The 13,794-nt window shown below is 49.8% G+C and overlaps 1 protein-coding gene across 2 annotated transcripts in view; it reads left to right on the plus strand.

Moving 5' to 3' along the window:
- DAAM1 (dishevelled associated activator of morphogenesis 1) overlaps window positions 1-13,794 on the plus strand; it is a 91,560-nt gene that overhangs the window by 52,100 nt on the left and 25,666 nt on the right. For both annotated transcript variants that reach the window (XM_053980953.1, XM_053980954.1), the window contains exons 5-10: window positions 7,961-8,032; window positions 9,245-9,339; window positions 11,528-11,861; window positions 12,956-13,066; window positions 13,172-13,275; window positions 13,705-13,771. In XM_053980953.1, the coding sequence (XP_053836928.1) occupies window positions 7,961-8,032; window positions 9,245-9,339; window positions 11,528-11,861; window positions 12,956-13,066; window positions 13,172-13,275; window positions 13,705-13,771 (783 nt within the window). The remainder of the gene's footprint in view (window positions 1-7,960; window positions 8,033-9,244; window positions 9,340-11,527; window positions 11,862-12,955; window positions 13,067-13,171; window positions 13,276-13,704; window positions 13,772-13,794) is intronic.

Below are 13,794 nucleotides of genomic sequence, written 5' to 3' on the forward strand. Positions count from 1 at the left end.
CTTTTCTCCTGCTGTAGCAATGGCACCAGATTTTCCATCCACATTTTAGGCCAAGAGCAGGCTTACCTTGCTCATGTAGGATTAAGTTTTAAGCCTCTCATAAATACCCCTGAAATCCCTGTATTATTGTTAGACAGAGGCCTGCCATGCCCGAGATTTAAATGGGAGGGGAGAAGGGATGTGAACAAATTACAGGCACTGGTCTGGATCAACAGGAGAGTGGGCAGGGGATGCTCACTCCTCACTCCCTGGTGGATAAGCAGAGCCTTGCCCTGGTGTGTCTGGATAATGGGAGAGTTAAATCAAGCAAAGCTGTGTAATTATTATTGTGAGTGCAGATTATGTGCTATCTAATCTCCTGAGGAAGGGTTTAGATGGAGCTGATGGTGGCTCTTTCGCTTTCCAGAACCTCCTTGCTCTCATGGCTTTTTAAAGGCTGTGCTGTTGAACTCCTTGCTCACGGGGGGAAGGAGCCACAGAAGTGCCTGTGGCATCCTCTGAGGTTCTGGGAGCAGGCATCCATGTGAGGCTGGATCCTGGCTGCTGGTCTCCTCTGGCTGTTCCCAGCCACTCCTTCCCTACTTGTGATGCCATCACAGTGAGCTGCAGAGCATATGTGCCACAGCTTGCTCTGATGGAGACAAATGCTTTTCTCCTGCTTTTTAATTAAAAATGAGTGAGACCATATCAATAAAGGCTCCAGCCATGGAGGAAATCAGCAATTACATGGGCTGGAGAACATGTCTGTGCACAGCAGGCTCTAGGCTGTCCTGCCCTGTGTGAGGATGACTGGTGAGCAGCACAAACACTGGTGGATATCCTGGCAGCTCGTGGTAAATCTTACTTGTGCTCCTGTGTATTTATGAAGCCATTTATTTATGTGGTAGCGTGGCACTGAGGAGAGGGGCTGGACTTCTCCAGCTGAGAGCAGGGTCTGCTTTTTGGGCAGAGCAGCAGAGCTGGGGATAGGACAGTGCTCCTACCTCCCTGGCTTGGCTGCACCCTGAGTGGCAGCGATTTGGGGAGTGCAGAATGTGCCCAAAGCCTGTGTTTAACAACAAGTTACTGCTTGAGATGCTTGTAACACCCAGTTTTACCTGCTGGGTCCCAGGAGGCTGGCAAAGATGGACATCAGTCTCAGGCAGCTGCCTGATTTATCAACAATCCAGAATTGTCCCCTGAGCAGCTTTGCTCTTTACTCTGCTGCCAGTTTTGGCTGGCGCTTCTGCTTTGCTGTTGGTGTCACCCACCACACTCAGCTCTCCAGAGCACATCCCAGATGTTGCTGTTTTATATATTCTCATGATGGACAAGATTTCGTAAAAAGGAACCAGAAATGGGACATTTTTTGCTGGGTTGTCCTGGAAAGAGACCTGACAGCACCTGGCCTTGGCAGCGCCTGTTGAGAGGAAGTAGGGGAAATCCAACTGTTCCCCAGGCATGTTTCTTTCCCTGGAATATTTCCCCCTGGCCTGCAGCCCTATATCCTGGTTTCTCTGCCCTTCTAGCAGCTGGTTTTATCCCAGCCCACAGGACTGGCTTGGCATGGTGGAGGCTTTGTCCTCCCTGATTCTCCATCCGTGGAGACAGTGGGTTTGATCCCATCCTTGGGGATTGCACTGCATGAACTCCTCGTGGTCCCAGCCCTCCTGCATCACCCTGTGTTGCTCAGGGGACAGAGAGACAAAAATCATCTCGTGATGGGGCTGGCCAGTTCTGTCAGCAGCAGCCCGAGGAGGAGCTGAGGTCTGCACTAAATCCAGCAGCTGTGCAGGGCTGCAGGGTCAGGAGAGAGATTTAAAGATTATTCTGTGAAGTTGTCAGCCCCTCTGTGGCTGGAGTAAAGCAGGGAAATGCAAAGGCAGAGATGCAGCGACAGTGGGATGAAATCTGCTTTTAGCAATGGTATTTCTGGACCATGACTCGTTTCATAGCTCATCCCAAAATACTTCACTCCCTGCTGGCCCCGCTCTCCAGGAGAGGATATTGCTCGGAAGTGCAGGGAGGAAGCAGGAGGGTTTCCAGATTTGCTTTTCTTTGGCTGTGGGTTTGCCTCAGTGGAAGAGTGTGACTCAGGATGGCCTTTTTCCAGAGGCCACGCTCCAGAGGGAGTTAATGATTAACCCTTCGTGCTTAGTCTGCAGGACCTGTTTAACCACAGGAGATTGGGCTCCTGACAGCCCATGTAGCTCATGTCAAGCTGTTAAAGCAGCTCAAAGGGTGGCTTTTATGAGCTTCAAAATATAGGTGGGTACAGGGTGTTGGAAGCTCAGAATAAATAACCAGGTGGGAGGGATGGGTAGTGAAAAGCAGGTGATGTGAATGCAGGGTCTGGCTCTGCCCCTCTCCCTTTGGGTCCAGCTGAGCATTTCTAAAGCTGGAGTAGAGGAAGAACGACCTGCAGGGATGCCAAGTGATGCTGAGCTCTGTAAGCTTGTGTTGAAAACCCAGTGGCATCACTAACCCTGCGTGCATCACTCTTAAGTGGTATGAAGCAAATCTTGTATCTAAAATTTCCTCAGGGGTCAGATAAAAACCAGCATCCTTTCGCACTAGGAAGAGGCAGCAGTGGTGATTTTTCAGAGGAAATATGTAATAAATGAGTGATGTCTCTCCAATAATCCTCTATTTCTCAGGCAGACAGCTTCTTTCCCCTCCAACTGCTCCTTCCACTCACTCCCTCCAGAGAGTTCTGCTTTCCAGCTCGTTCTTCCTCTTGTCTTGCTCAGTCCTGCAGCTCCTTCATGGGGCTTGCCTTCCATTTCTTTCCTTCATTTAAAAAACATCAATTCCCCATATTTTTGCTGCAGTAGCAGAACTAAGAGCAAAAGCTGACAAAGATGGCATGCAGGGGATGGGAGGATAAAATAGCTCAGCATTTTGCCACGCTCTAGGGTCACCTGGGATGGATGAGAAGGATTTCATGACCTCTGAACATCCAGATATACCTGCTGTTATTGCAGCAGCAGGTTGAAATACCATCTCAGGTGTCATTTGCTCAGGCTGACCGAGAGAAACCGCCTGTTTGCATGGCTGGGGATGTTTTTCACTGGGAAATATTTATAGTTTTTATCTTTCAAGGTAATTCCCCTTTTAGTTCCAATCACAACACACTTTTGTTTAAGCAAGGTTTTTCTCGCTCACCGGCCAAAAAATGCATCTGTTAGCAATCTTTTTGGATTTTGAAGCGAAGCTTTTCAAACAATGAACCAGCTGACTGCGAAAGGCATCTGGTCATGCTATATTTGCTTATGGGGAGCATAATTCCTAAACCCTGGGAAAAGCGCACGAGGGCACGTGTGTGTTTGTGGAGGAGAGGGTATAGCAAGTGTTAGCATATGGAAAACCAGAGCAGGCTGGGCTGGGCTGGTTCAGACCCCGAGATCCCAGCTTGGGGAGAGGCTGATGAAATTCCAGCCCTTTGCAGCATGGCTCCATGGGGAAGCAGCTTTATTGAATCGTTTAGGTGCTGTTCCAGGGACACCTGGAGGGATGAGGGAGCCTTGGGGGGCTGTGGTGGGCCCAAACCTCCACCAGCACATGCCTGGCAAAGGCTGGGCCATGTTAGTGGAGCTGGGCTGGGTTTAAACATCTCATACAGGCTGCAGACCCCCTTGGCTTTAAAACCCATCCATGCCACAGCCTGCTTCCTCTCTGACCTTGCCAGCAGCATCCAGGTGGATCACCCCGAGCAGTCAGGGAGGGAGGGGTTGCCAAAATGCAGTGAGCTGCCAGCTGCTGCCAGCTTTCCCTTGCTCTGCTGCTATGGAGCAGCAAGGAGGGGTGGGGAACACTGTGCAAAATGAAAGTTATGTCAGGACAATGTGTAAAAATGAAGGGGGTGTTTCTGTTTTTGCAGCTGGTGCCAATTGAAGAGGGTTTTTTTAATTCCTTCCTGTGACTTTCCTGGGGAGTTCTCCTGGGGCAGACCAGCCTTGCAGGTGGTGCCAAGAGGGAGCTGAACCACCAAAATCGTAGAATTGTTAAGGTTGGAAAGACCTCTGAGATCACTGAATCCAGCCATTAACCCAGTGCTGCCGTGGCCCCTTAAACCATGGCCCCAAGTGCCACATCCCCACTTTTTGGAACACTTCAGGAATGGTGATTCCACCACTCCCTGGGCAGTCTGTTCCAGTGCCTGACCACATTTTCAGTGAAGAAGTTATTCCAGACATCCAATCCAAGCCTCCCCTGGCACAACCTGAGGCCATTTCCTTCTGTCCTATCACTTGCTACCTTGGAGAAAAGCCACAGCTGTTGTCACTGAAGGGCTCTCTGGAGCTGGCTGTTGTGAGCCAACCCTTTCCTTCCAGCCTTGTAGGATGTCAGGTGGGTGGGGAACTCATCCAGCCACCATCAATCATCCCAAAGCAGCTCCAGATCCAGTTATCCCAAAGCACCACCATGGGCTCTGAGTGTAGGCAAGCAGGCTGCTGGATCAGATGTGACATCACCTGCAGACTGAGGATCTGTAAGATGTGGCCAGAAGCTTATTTAGGAATCAAAGCAAGAGAAGCACTGAGAAGCATCACAGGTCTCTTTCTCCCCACCACCATGGGGACATGCTGTGAGGTTGCATTGCTCCCAGCAGCTGCATTCCTGCAGGTCAGAGCAGCAGGAGCTTCTTGGGATGCTCAAGAAGCATCCAGTGGTCATTGGGAAGAGAAGGAATTCTGGCTGTGGGAGCTGCTGACACTCTGAGGAGGAGGCACAAAGGCTGTGGAAGTGTCAGACTCATAACCAAGACATGACAGGGCTGGGGAGTGTGAAATCTCCCTGGGAAGAGTAGAGGGATGCTGGAGCTGGCAGATTGGTGACTCTCACTTGAGAACGCTCCTGCTAATGGCTGGGCACTGCTTTCCCTGGGTGCTGAGGAGGGGAGGGAGCTCATTCATGGGCTTCACATCACAGCAGCCCCTGCCACCACGGAACAGAACAGCATCCATCAGCCCCCTGCACAGAAGCCAGGGCTAAGGGACAGCAGAGGCTGTGACATGAGAGGGTGACATGGTGACACCGGGGCCGCAGCTGATGGGATTTGTGTTTTTGCCAGGTCCCTGGAATGAAGAAGGTGAGGGGCGCAGGTGGAACAAAGCAGGGGATGGAGCAAGGTCTGCCCTTGTCTGCACAACTTTGGCATGTCCTAATTTTCACAGCTGAGCACGTGTGGTGGCACATCAGGGCCTGGAGGACAGAGAGGGATGTTGATGTGCAATTAAAGCCATCAGTGTGTCTCTAACAGAGCAGCTCAGTCTGGGTTCCAGCAGGGTTCAGATCAGCCCTCACTTCTTTGCTGCTTGAGAGCGCACACAGCAGACTCAGCCCAGAGGATAAGAAACTGGGAGATGTTCAGTGATGCAGTGGGGCATCCTGGAGACACTCACATTGGAGGTGCTCAGCTCTGTGTCTGGGCATCCCTCCCTGAAGGCAGGCTGCAAAACCCACACCCCCAAAACCACCCTGCTTGCTGGGAAACCATTTTACACACTCAACTTTTCAAACCCTGATGCTGGAGAGGTTCCTCCCTCCTCCTGGTGCTGAGCAGAGCCTTGTGACTCACTTCCCTCCGGGCTGTCGCTTTGTCAGGAGATTTCTTTACCACCAGGAATACACCAAAGGACACTTATCAATGTGCTGTAAACCATTAGCCCCAGTAATTACCACTGAGCAACGTCCTGCAGCGAGCTGAGGGGAGGGAAGCCCGTGCCCTGATCTTTGCCTGCTTTATTGTGCAGTCCCCCCTTTGCCTGGGAAGCTGCTTTCCAATGAGCCTGCCCAGCTGCTCATCGGAATTAATGAGGTTCTGCTGCACTTAATTGAGAGCACTCCCTAAATTGGGGGTTTCAGGGAGGAAATGCAAGAGCCCAAGGGAGCCGAGCAAAGGGAAATATTTATAATGCAGCATGTTAATTATAGATGAGCAGTTTAGCCAATTTTGTTGTTCAGCCTCCCCTCCACCCCCTGGAGACCTTTATTTGCTCCACTGCTTCTTTTCAACCCTAAATGAGCAGCAGGTCCACATCCCTGCCTGCCTCACAGGTGTTCACAGCACGTGGGAAGGTCCTGGGATGTGGGATGGTCCAACCCTGCTGCTTCCCCTCCCCATTCCTCAGCATGGATCTCACTCCCTGCCCAGGTCTTGTGGCTGGGCACATCTGGACACCTCTTGCTGCTGTGCCGTGGTGGGGACCTTGCCACCCTTCCCAGCTGGTGTCTCTGGTGGAAAAGAGATGCTCCTTACGAGAGGAGCAATGGGAAGGACCTTCTCTGACACCTCCAGGAGGTGATGGGACCATGTTCAAGGCACCTGTGAGTGTCCCAGCTCTGCAGTCCCCTGGAGTACATTTGTGTGCTGGACTCTAAAGTGGGGCAGGAAAGCTGGGAAATCAGGATGCCCACGAGCTTTGTGCAGAGCCTTCCCCTGGCAGGGCACAGGCAGCTCGGAGGAGGGGGTTGGCACGAGTGCCCAGGGCTCAGCTGAGGAGCTGAAAGCCCCGATGGCCGTGTCAGACAGAATTGACACCAAGCAGACAGCTGGCCTGAGCCTCAGCCCAGCTGCTTGGCACCTCTGAGGGACTGTGGGGTCAGGAAAAGTGTTAGAGCAAAGGGCAAAGGTTTCCAAGCCTCTTGGTGCTCTCAAACCTGTGTTGTCCCTCCTTTGGAGCCAGGCACAGCAGAAGGAAGGGTCAGGTCTGGAGGCACAGGCTGTTCTGCCCAGGGGCAAACTGAGTCTCATCCAAATTACCTGTCCTTGACTCTGCTTGTCCTCATCTTGGCACGCTGCAGCTTGGGAAGTTTGGATGCACAAAAGGTTTCCACATAAGCCTCTTGAGCCACGGTAAATATTTGGGACTCTGCTCCTCGGGCTTGCTGAAAGCAGCCGCGGTTGTCTGCGAGCACAGACGTGGGGGCAGAGAGGAGGTCAGCCAGCTCCCACCATCGTAGGTGTTTGTGGTGTGGGATGAGGTTTACAAACATCTCTTAACGTTAGGGAAGGGACAGAGCCATGCAGCCAGTCAGGCTGTGATCAGAAGGTGGTTGCTGATGGAAAATGTTTGGGATTTGTGTAGTATTTGTTCACTCCAGCCTAGACCTGTGTGGCATTTCTGCTGTGAAACCCTCTTCTTTTAATATATATGTCTTTAGGAAAAGAAAGTAGGGGGAAAGGTTAATTATGAAGTATTCCTTCAAGTTCTGCCTACTTACTCCATGCAGCCCCTGGGAGTGTGCAGCACTAGTTGTCTGAGCTGGGCTCAGAGGTCCTACAAGAACAAGGTAGAACCTAAAAATGGGTTCATGCCCTCGTGAACCCTGACAGATGCAGGGCATCATGGACCAGGATGGCCAGATGAGGCTCTGCATCACTCAGCGTCACAGATCATGGGCCCAGGGGTGACATCCTTTAAGAGGTGACATTGCCAGATGCATGTTCCCTCCCAGTGACTTATGAAGTCCCCAGAGGAGCTGTTGTGCCTGGGATTTCTCTTAGGATGTTGATATGTTGATAAGTCATGGTTCTGCTCCAGGAGTGCAGCCTAGATCATGTCACATTTAAACATTCTTCATTGCTTGTAAACATTTTCCCCCCTGAGCATATTCGAGGCTGTGCAGCCAAAGCTTCAAGGGCACTGTAAAGTTGAAACAAGAGAGATTTGGATTTAAAATTTCAGTGTGTTTTCCCTGAAGCTGATAATCACAAGACCAATGCAGTATCAGTGGGGCAGTGTTTGGTCATAGGCAGGTGGTGTAATTGTATTTATGACAGTTCAATAAACCAGGTAATGTTTGTATAGCCGGAGTCAGGGGTAAGCTCAGAATGTAGAAAGTCACACTTACATTAATATAAAGTCATGCAAGAGCTCAGGAGTGCTTCAGAAATGGTTGGTCATGAAGGGCAGGGAATGTTGATACTATTTTTTACTAATCTGGCTTTGTTTCACTTTTTTTATCCCCTACCCAGGACCAGGAAGAAAATAAAGGAGCCACCAGCTGGCCAGAGTTCTACATCGATCAGCTGAATTCAATGGCTGCTGTGAGTATTCCCCCAGAGCCCTGGTGCCTCTGAACCCCGTGTGGGGCAGCAGCAGGGTGGGGACAGTCTGCCAGCACTGTGCCTGGGAGGGTGGCAGTGTCACCTGTTAGACCAGCAGGTACAGCTGCAGAATGGAGATGTTCCTACGGCACCTGGGGCGTCCGTGCAGTCACAGCACCATGGATGGGGTTTGGCTGGGGAGGGACCTTAAAGGACATCCAATTCCAACCCCCTTCCACCAGACCAGGTTGCTCCAAGCCCCATCCAGCCTGGCCTTGAACACTGCCAGGGATGGGGCAGAGGGATGAGCAGGGGCTGTGAGCCAGGAGGGATCGTGCTGCTTCCCTCTGGGAAGGCAGGAACACCCAGTGCTGGCCATGGGCTGCCAGCCAGGCAGAGCCCTGAGCCTGAGCAGAGCTTGTGATCAAAGCCTGCCAGATGCCTGGAGGGTGGCTTTGATCTCCCTGACGTGCTGCTGAAGAGGAACTGGGTTAAATGGAGGGGTCAGCACAACTCCTCATATCTGCTGGGACCCTTTCTGCTTTGGATTAGCCTCAGCCAGGGCTGGCAGGGCTCACCCTGACACCTCTGGGGGCCCAGCACTGTTGGGTGATGCAGGAACCACTGGGGGAGCTGCTTTAGCTGTAGCTGTGCCTCATGCATGCCCAGGGAGCAGGCAGCCCTGGTGTAAGAGTCAAATCCCAGCCCAGTCCCAGCTGGAGAGCAAAATCCAGTGTGGGAGATGCATCCTGTGCACACAGCCACTGTCCCCAGCTGAGATGCACACTGCTGGGTTGCACTGGAAGGCTTGGGAATGACAGGGTTGGCTGTTCACCATCCCCATGGCCTACACTGGATGATCTGCAATAGCCTAATGCCTTTTTTTGGGTGTCTTTTTTTGCATTATGGTGCCCAAAACTGCCCCCAGGACTCAAGGTGAGGCCACACCAGTGCAGAGCAGAGCAGGAGTTCTGGAGGGGCTTAGAAGCAGTGCCTTCATCCCTCTGTCCCCAGTCCAGGCTCTCTCCTTGCAGACCATGGACTGGTTTTCCTCACTGCTCCTTTTCCCAAGTTCTGGGATTGCCATAAGGATTCTAGACTTCCAGGATGGGTTTAGGATCCCCATGGCTTGGCACAGTGGGTGGTGGGCACTGCCACTCCTCGGGCACACAGGGAGATTCCCCTTCTGATTTCTGCCTTCCTCCTTCACAGAGAAAATCACTGATCGCCTTGGAAAAAGAAGATGAGGAGGAGAGAAATAAAACAATCGAAAGTTTGAAGACTGCACTGCGGACAAAACCAATGAGGCAATTCCCTTCCCTTCCCTTCCCTTCCCTTCCCTTCCCTTCCCTTCCCTTCCCTTCCCTTCCCTTCCCTTCCCTTCCCTTCCCTTCCCTTCCCTTCCCTTCCCTTCCCTTCCCTTCCCTTCCCTTCCCTTCCCTTCCCTTCCCTTCCCTTCCCTTCCCTTCCCTTCCCTTCCCTTCCCTTCCCTTCCCTTCCCTTCCCTTCCCTTCCCTTCCCTTCCCTTCCCTTCCCTTCCCTTCCCTTCCCTTCCCTTCCCTTCCCTTCCCTTCTTGCTGCTGTTGTGGCTTTGGGTTTGAGTTCTCTGGCAGAGCAGGGGGTTAAACAGGAATATAAATGGGAATTGTACAGGGTGAGGGAGGCAAGGACTCTGAGGCACTAATTGCCTTTTTTTTTTTTTGTTTCACCAAGTGCTTTTTATATGTCACATTTTGTCATTTTGTTCATTTTTCTTGGTCCTTTTAGTGACCAAGACCTCCCTGTCTGTTCAGGCAAATCAGGCAACTTTTTTATTTTTCCAGACTTTCCTTTGTACTGAACAGAAGGTAAAAAATCCTTAGAAAATGATTTTTTTTTTTCAAGAAAACAACGATTTTTATTGGTCAGCTAGGACCTTTGTTTCAACTTCAACTCCTCTTGCACTTTAAAAGGGAATAAAGTCACATGAATCTTCAGGCTTTTATGAAATGGAAAACAGTTTTTGATGGGAGGATAAATGAAGGCTGGGATGCTTTCTGAATGTCTGGAGCTTTTCCTAATTTTGTTTTCTCTGGAGTCTGCATGCACCCTTTTGCAACACTTAAAGTGCCTCTGGTTGACATCTTCTGATGGGAATATGTTCCATTGGGAAGTGCCTGATCTGTTTTGGTTGTGGAAAAAACAAATTCACTATTGCTTGCAAATACCTTCCCCTCTTCCACTTGTGATTGATGGTAAGAAATTCTCAAGATCTAGGGTGAGCACCTGATTTCTGTGACACCTGGACCTTGTGGGTGCTGGCCCCTGCAGTGAGCAGGGCTGGTGGCCAGCCATGAAACTTCATAAAATCCTTAAAAGTTTGAGTGTTTTGAGGGATGCAGCAGGCTCTGTAGAAAATTTTACCTGTTGGACCTATTTTTGCACCCAGGGAAGTGAACACCAACTTTCCTATTGACTTTGGCTGGAAGAAGAGGAGGCTTTGAAGCAGAGAAAGCAGTTTTCCCCAAGCCTGCAATTACCCCCTTTGTTGCTGCCCATCAGCATGGCTTGTTTGGAATTAAAATCATCCCAGTGCTGGGATGTTCTTGGCTCGTTTGCTTTCTGAGCCCGTGCCTTTTGCCAAACCAGAGGACACCCAGCTTGGATGGCACTGGGCATGGGGGCCCTAAAATGCCTCAGCAGTGTGCACTGTTGTGTCTGCCAGCTCCAGTGAATCTGCCTGGGGCACTGCCCTGTGTTTGCTGTCTGCTTTCTGTTCAGTGGCGTTGTAAGTCATCATAAAAATCAGAAATCCCTTAAAACTGGGGAGCTGTGCCTGAGGGAGGAGAAGGGTGTGGATGGTGAGGCAGGAGAGGTAGCAGAAAGGCTGACATTGAGGTGTCTGCAAGTGATGAGGAGATGACTTCAGGGCTTGGGATCTTCTTCCAGTTCAAAACTGGTCTCAAGACTCAGGTTGGTATTTTTGCAGTGTGATTGCAAACTTCCAACCTCCATCCCGAGCCTTGTGTTGATGGCTGGGTTAGCTGGTTCTCTTTGAAATATCCTCCCTCTGAAGAGCCTTGTGCAGGTAGCATTTGATTTTTACAACCCCATCCCTGTGCCTGGGCCACAATTCTGTGTCTGGACAATTTCAAGGGAATTGGATATTAGGAAGAAGTTGGGTATTAGGAAGAAGTTTTTTATGGAAAGGGTGATAAAGTTCTGGAATGGCCTGCCCAGGGAGGTGGTGGAGTCACCATCCCTGAATGTGTTTAAAAAACAGATGGGATGTGGCACTGGATGCCAGGGTTTAGTTGAGGTGTTAGGGAGGGAGTTGGACTCAATGATCTTGAAGGTCTCTTCCAACCTTGTGATTCTGAGTCCTTCAGGCTTTCTGGTATCCAAGAAGAAGTATACAGAAGGTTCTAGGTGTGCACCAACAGACTCTGTTTGAGGGTAAGGCAGACTTTCAGCATTTTGTTTTAAAGTGAAAATCCCCTTTTTTTTTTCTGGCAGGTTTGTGACCCGGTTCATCGACCTGGATGGCTTATCATGTATCCTCAACTTCCTCAAAAGCATGGACTATGAGACAGCAGAGTCTCGAATACATACCTCGCTCATTGGATGTATAAAAGCACTAATGAACAACTCCCTGGGCCGGGCCCACGTCCTGGCCCACCTGGAGAGCATTAATGTAATTGCTCAGAGTCTGAGCACGGAGAATATAAAGACAAAGGTGGCAGTGCTGGAAATCATGGGCGCCGTGTGCCTGGTTCCCGGGGGCCACAAGAAGGTACTGGAGGCCATGCTGCACTACCAGAAATATGCCAGTGAAAGGACTCGTTTTCAGGTATGTGGTTGGTTAATTAGAGATTTTTACTAATTTTGAGGTTTTTTTTGTTGGTTTTTTTTTTATTTTTTTTTTTTTTGGTTAATGTTTTAAGGAGTATGGTGGGTTTGGTGTTGGTTAGTTATTAGTGTGTTTACTTCTTGTTGTGAGATAGGATGAGGAGGAAGGTAAAGCAGGTTTAAAACTTTAAAAGGGTACGAAGAAAATTTTATCAGCAGTAATTAAAAGGAAAAAAGTAGTAGGAATTAAAACAAACTCAACAGAGCACTTCACAAGCTTTTTTTTTTCTTATTGATAATGTAAAGAAACAAAACCTAAAATTTCTAGTCAGTTTATTATTTCTAAAATAGTTTTTTTTTCAGTTTACTTAGGGAGAGAAGTTTTTTTTTTGTTAATGTTATGAAGACCTTTTATAAAAGGGGAAAAAAGCAGTTCTTTTGTGGTTTCTAATTCCTTCACTGATAGCAGCTGCTTGGGGTACCCTGTTATCATGAAGTACCTCCTGTCTTCTACAAGTTTTCTTACACTTTGTTGATGGGTTATGTTGATTTATGGGGTATTGTTTTAAAGATGAGTTGTTTAAAGGTGAAAGTTTTCATTATTTATTTCTAAAATTATCTTCATCCTTGGGAACAAAAAGTTTTACATCACTTCCCTAGATTTCCTCCATTCTAAACCACAACAGTGGGTCTCCTCTCACCCCTCAGCCCTTGAAATTCATCATTCCTGTCCCTTTCTCCTCCTGAATGTCAAAGTGGCAGCTTGCAAATGTTTTGTTATGGCTGTTTGGAAGTTGAAAAATCTGGAATTACCCCAGAGCCGTGTCGGATGGGATCTGCAGCTGATTGAGTAGGGAGGAAACAGTTATTTAGGGTGACACCCGCCCAAAAAAAAAAAAGGCTTGCTTGTTCAGGGTCACTGGGATCACAGCTCTGCAAGGATGGGCTGGTGTTGGCCCAAAGGGGTGCTGGGGTGGCCAGCAGCTGATGGTGCATCACCTCGTGGGAGCATCCCGAGGAGTTGTTCCTGCCCTGGCTGTTTGGGCTGTGCTGGGGCTGTCACAGGGCACTGAACTGACCCCGTGTGTTTGGCAGACGCTGATCAACGACTTGGACAAGAGCACGGGCCGGTACCGAGATGAAGTGAGCCTCAAGACAGCCATCATGTCCTTCATCAACGCCGTCCTGAGTCAGGGGGCAGGCGTGGTGAGCACCAGGGCTCTGGGACAGGGAGGCCTTGGGGTGTTTATTGCAGTGAACTTTCTGAGGATGTGCTCCTTGCTGTGCTGAGCCCACAACTGTCCCTTGCAGGAAAGCCTGGATTTCAGACTCCATCTGAGATACGAATTCCTCATGCTCGGCATCCAGCCAGTCATTGATAAACTAAGACAACATGAAAATTCAACCCTTGACCGGTGAGTAGTGACCCCCAGCACACTTGTGATTTTTGTCTGCTGCCCTTGCTTCAGGTGTTGACCTTTGGGGAAATCACGTGGCTCTAGAGTCACACCTCTTGTAGAAATTCTTTGCTGTCTCCAGAGAGGGAGAAAGAAATTCCAACACGGTTTTGCTGCATACTGATGTAGGGCTGAGCTGGGGAGGATGTGCCATCAGGGGTTCAGGGGATGCTGTAAGCCCTCATCCACCTCTTGTCATCCCAAAAGGCTCCTGGCACATCCTGTAGTGACTAGGAAGTCAGGGCTGAAGGTTCGCTTGGTGTTTCAAGTCCTTCCAGTGTCTGGTCCACTGACAGACCAGCTGCCTGTAGTTTATTGATTGTCACATTTATATCTGCTTTTAACAGGTTGTTCTGGTTTGGTTTTTTTTCCCCTTTCTTTCCTCAGGCACTTAGATTTCTTTGAAATGCTTAGGAATGAAGATGAACTGGAGTTTGCCAAAAGGTTTGAGCTGGTGAGTACGAATGCTGCTGATAC

Source organism: Vidua macroura, chromosome 6, assembly GCF_024509145.1.
Source record: "Vidua macroura isolate BioBank_ID:100142 chromosome 6, ASM2450914v1, whole genome shotgun sequence".
Taxonomy (NCBI): Eukaryota; Metazoa; Chordata; class Aves; order Passeriformes; family Viduidae; genus Vidua; species Vidua macroura.